Source organism: Brassica oleracea, chromosome C8, assembly GCF_000695525.1.
Source record: "Brassica oleracea var. oleracea cultivar TO1000 chromosome C8, BOL, whole genome shotgun sequence".
In the NCBI taxonomy this organism is placed as follows: domain Eukaryota; kingdom Viridiplantae; phylum Streptophyta; class Magnoliopsida; order Brassicales; family Brassicaceae; genus Brassica; species Brassica oleracea.
Genome location: NC_027755.1, coordinates 14,144,998 through 14,147,924, shown reverse-complemented (window position 1 = coordinate 14,147,924; position 2,927 = coordinate 14,144,998). Strand labels below are relative to the sequence as shown.

At 43.2% G+C, this 2,927-nt stretch overlaps 1 protein-coding gene across 2 annotated transcripts in view; it reads right to left on the bottom strand.

The window, feature by feature from the left end:
- Positions 1-2,690, bottom strand: part of LOC106311711 (probable helicase MAGATAMA 3) — a 14,855-nt gene extending 12,165 nt beyond the window's left edge. For both annotated transcript variants that reach the window (XR_001264077.1, XM_013748972.1), the window contains exon 1: positions 301-2,690. Coding sequence is in view for 1 of the 2 variants with exons in the window: in XM_013748972.1 (XP_013604426.1) it covers positions 301-459 (159 nt within the window). In the remaining variant the exon portion in view is untranslated. The remainder of the gene's footprint in view (positions 1-300) is intronic.
- Between the last annotated feature and the right edge of the window lie 237 nt (positions 2,691-2,927).

Below are 2,927 nucleotides of genomic sequence, written 5' to 3'. Positions count from 1 at the left end.
GAACTAGACACATTCATGCCTATGACGGTTTAGGCGAGTTTATTTTGAACTTGTGCCTAGTAAGAAGCGAGTTTGCTTTAAACTCGTGCTTAGCGAAAGACGAGTTTACTTGACTCATGTTGAGACAGAGGCGAGTTTACTGAGAGCTCGTGCCTAGTGAAAGGAGAGCTTCTGTAAACTCATGCCTAGCCAAAGATGAGTTTTTGTAAACTCGTGTCTAACAATAAGCGAGTCGATTGCAAACTCGTGCCTAATAAAAAGCAAGTTCAATTTAAACTTGTGCCTAAAATACACGTTTACCGAACTATTGCCGACCCGAAGTCTCGTGTTGAGATCATGTGTGCCGAGAAAGTTGTTGGCTTGTGTGTTCGTCAGGCCATGATGACGTGAGAAAGCGCCGACTTGTGCTGCTTCCGACAAGCTCGTAGGTGAGGGCCGTCCTTCGAAGCATGAGGACATGATGGTGGCAACCGCTTGTGATTCTCTTTTCCTTTTGGCTCAACGATCTCTGGCTCAAGAAAACCATGATCATGATTAGATCAATATAAACCAAGAGAAAAAATCAACAGTTGCATAATTAATAAACAACCGATTGAACTTGATTTTACTTAATGCTAGTGAGTTGTGCATGATGATATAATAATTGTCAACTTATTAATATCATAGACTACCAACAGCTAAGCAATAACATAAGATGAATGAACAGTTTAGAGTTGTTTCATTAGTTTAAACCAAAGCCACAATGTTTACGTGATTAAAACACGTGATGGTTTGATAAAATAACTTATCTTTGTTGTGAAGAGGTGGTTGTATGTAACAAGTCGAAGCCGAGCCGACGAGAATCACGTCCGCTGCAGGTCTGTCTAGAGCTTGATACTCTAGAGCCATGCGGAGAAACACGACTGAGATGGCAAGTTCGTGACGAATAGCTTTTGTTGCCGATATGACACCTCGTTGTTACGTGTAGTTGAGAGATCAACCATTGCCACATCGCAGTTCTCAACTGCTTTAGCCCATCAGTAGAGCGTTCCCTATAAGTCTTCTCTAGAGATCATCTGCACGGATCTGTACATAGCTGAAGAAGCAGCTCTATGTTGTTGTTGTTTGTTTCCATCGGTCTCTCCTTCTCTCAAGTTCGTGCCGGTTGCGGTAAGCTCGTCTTGGCGAACTTTGGAGAAGAAGGCAAGGTAATGTCGACCTCAAGAATTATCATGCTGAGATCGTTTCATCATTTCCATCTCGTCCTAAGAAACAGAGACAGCCCAAGAAGTCAGGTGAACCAGCAGCTAAGGGACAGGCTAACGCTGATCAACACAGGAAAAGCCTTCTCCGGCTGTACTCGAGAACAACTCCAAGCCTCGAATGAGATGCGGAGCAAGTGGCTGAGCCTTCGTCGCCGTCAAGTGTTAAGTTTAGCCGAGAACCATTCAAGTAAACTCAACTTCTTGTGGCAAAGATGCAATGACATTCCATTACTGATCCTGAAACTGTTAGCGGCAAGACTACGCCGAGATAAGTACGACGAGATGAAGAGAAACCTTTCTGATTCTTGCGTGCTCGTGAGCTCAAACTTTCAACAAGGCTGAGAGATGCAGCTTGTCTTATATAAGCTTCTGACGGCAAGATGGTGAGGCTCTCGAAGGAAGTTTCGAACTTTGGTGAGCCTTTGCTGATATCAAGAGCATCGCTTCATGAGAAAGCTTCTTCCTTTGTCAATAAATCACTGTGGCTTCTGTTCTCCAGTGATAGCTAACGACGGGAATAGCTGAAACGAGATTGACCTATTACTCCGATACTAGCCCACGAACCAATAAATGATGTCTGAACTTTATCCTTCAAGTAATTTGTTTCTCTTGCCGGAGAACAACGACTCCGCCGTTACAAAACCAATGACATCAAGAGCAGAGCTTCATGAGAAAGGCGATGGGGACTGATCAGACTTGGAGTATCGTGTGGAGCTTGTCGATGAGGCTTTTGATGACCAGGAGCTAATCGCCTGTTACAAGAGATAGGATACCGCTTCAAGGAAACTACTACCCATGCGGCCGTGCCGTCACTAGCATTCATCCAAGGATGTCGTTCCGTCAGATTCTTCAGAAATGACGAAGATGAAGCGATCAATCAACGAAGCCGCTGGATCTACATCTTCGAATTCACTCGGTGCCAAGAAGTACGTCTTCCTCGTCAAAGCTCAAACTCGCCACCAGGATTGAATCTCTGACCTCTGTCTCTTCCGTGAGCAAAGCGGGACTCCAAAGCACGAGTCGGGAGCTACTTGATGGACTGAAAGTTTCAGGTGTTGCAAGGTCAAGCTCGTGAGCTTCGCCGAGATCAATTCTCGAGCTTTTTGCAATCTTTCTGAGCAAAGAGGAGACAGATGCGACAAGCTCCTTCAGTGGAGAATTGGGCTTACGGGCCCAACTGATATGCTTGACCGGAGATTTATGCTTGACGTAGACGAACCGAGAACGCCGAGATCACACCGAGATCTTCTAGTTGCCGGACTGAAAACTTGAGGTGAAGCAAGATCTGGAACGGCTATGATTACAGGTTCACCGGGGATGAGAAAGCTCTGCTTCGAGAATGGAAGAGAAAATAATCCATTTTGATTCTTGATCTTTCTCTTTTTTTTTTTTTTTTTTTTTTTTTTTGATCTAGGGTTCTTCCAAATTTGATTTGCTTTGAAAATTGTTCTCTTTGGACCCCTCCTTCTAGCGCCAACTGTTTGAACCGAAAACGGTGTGTTTGTCGGAATCATACAATGAAGAATTTAAGAAATAGATTTCTTAGATTCTTGAGGGTAAAGAGAAATCAAATGGAGAAAGAACATCAAAAAGAATTTATTGATTAAAGATTATATTACATGTATGATTACAAGTGTAAATAAATCTAAGAATCAATAAGCTCTTTGTATGAAGTGTTTAATA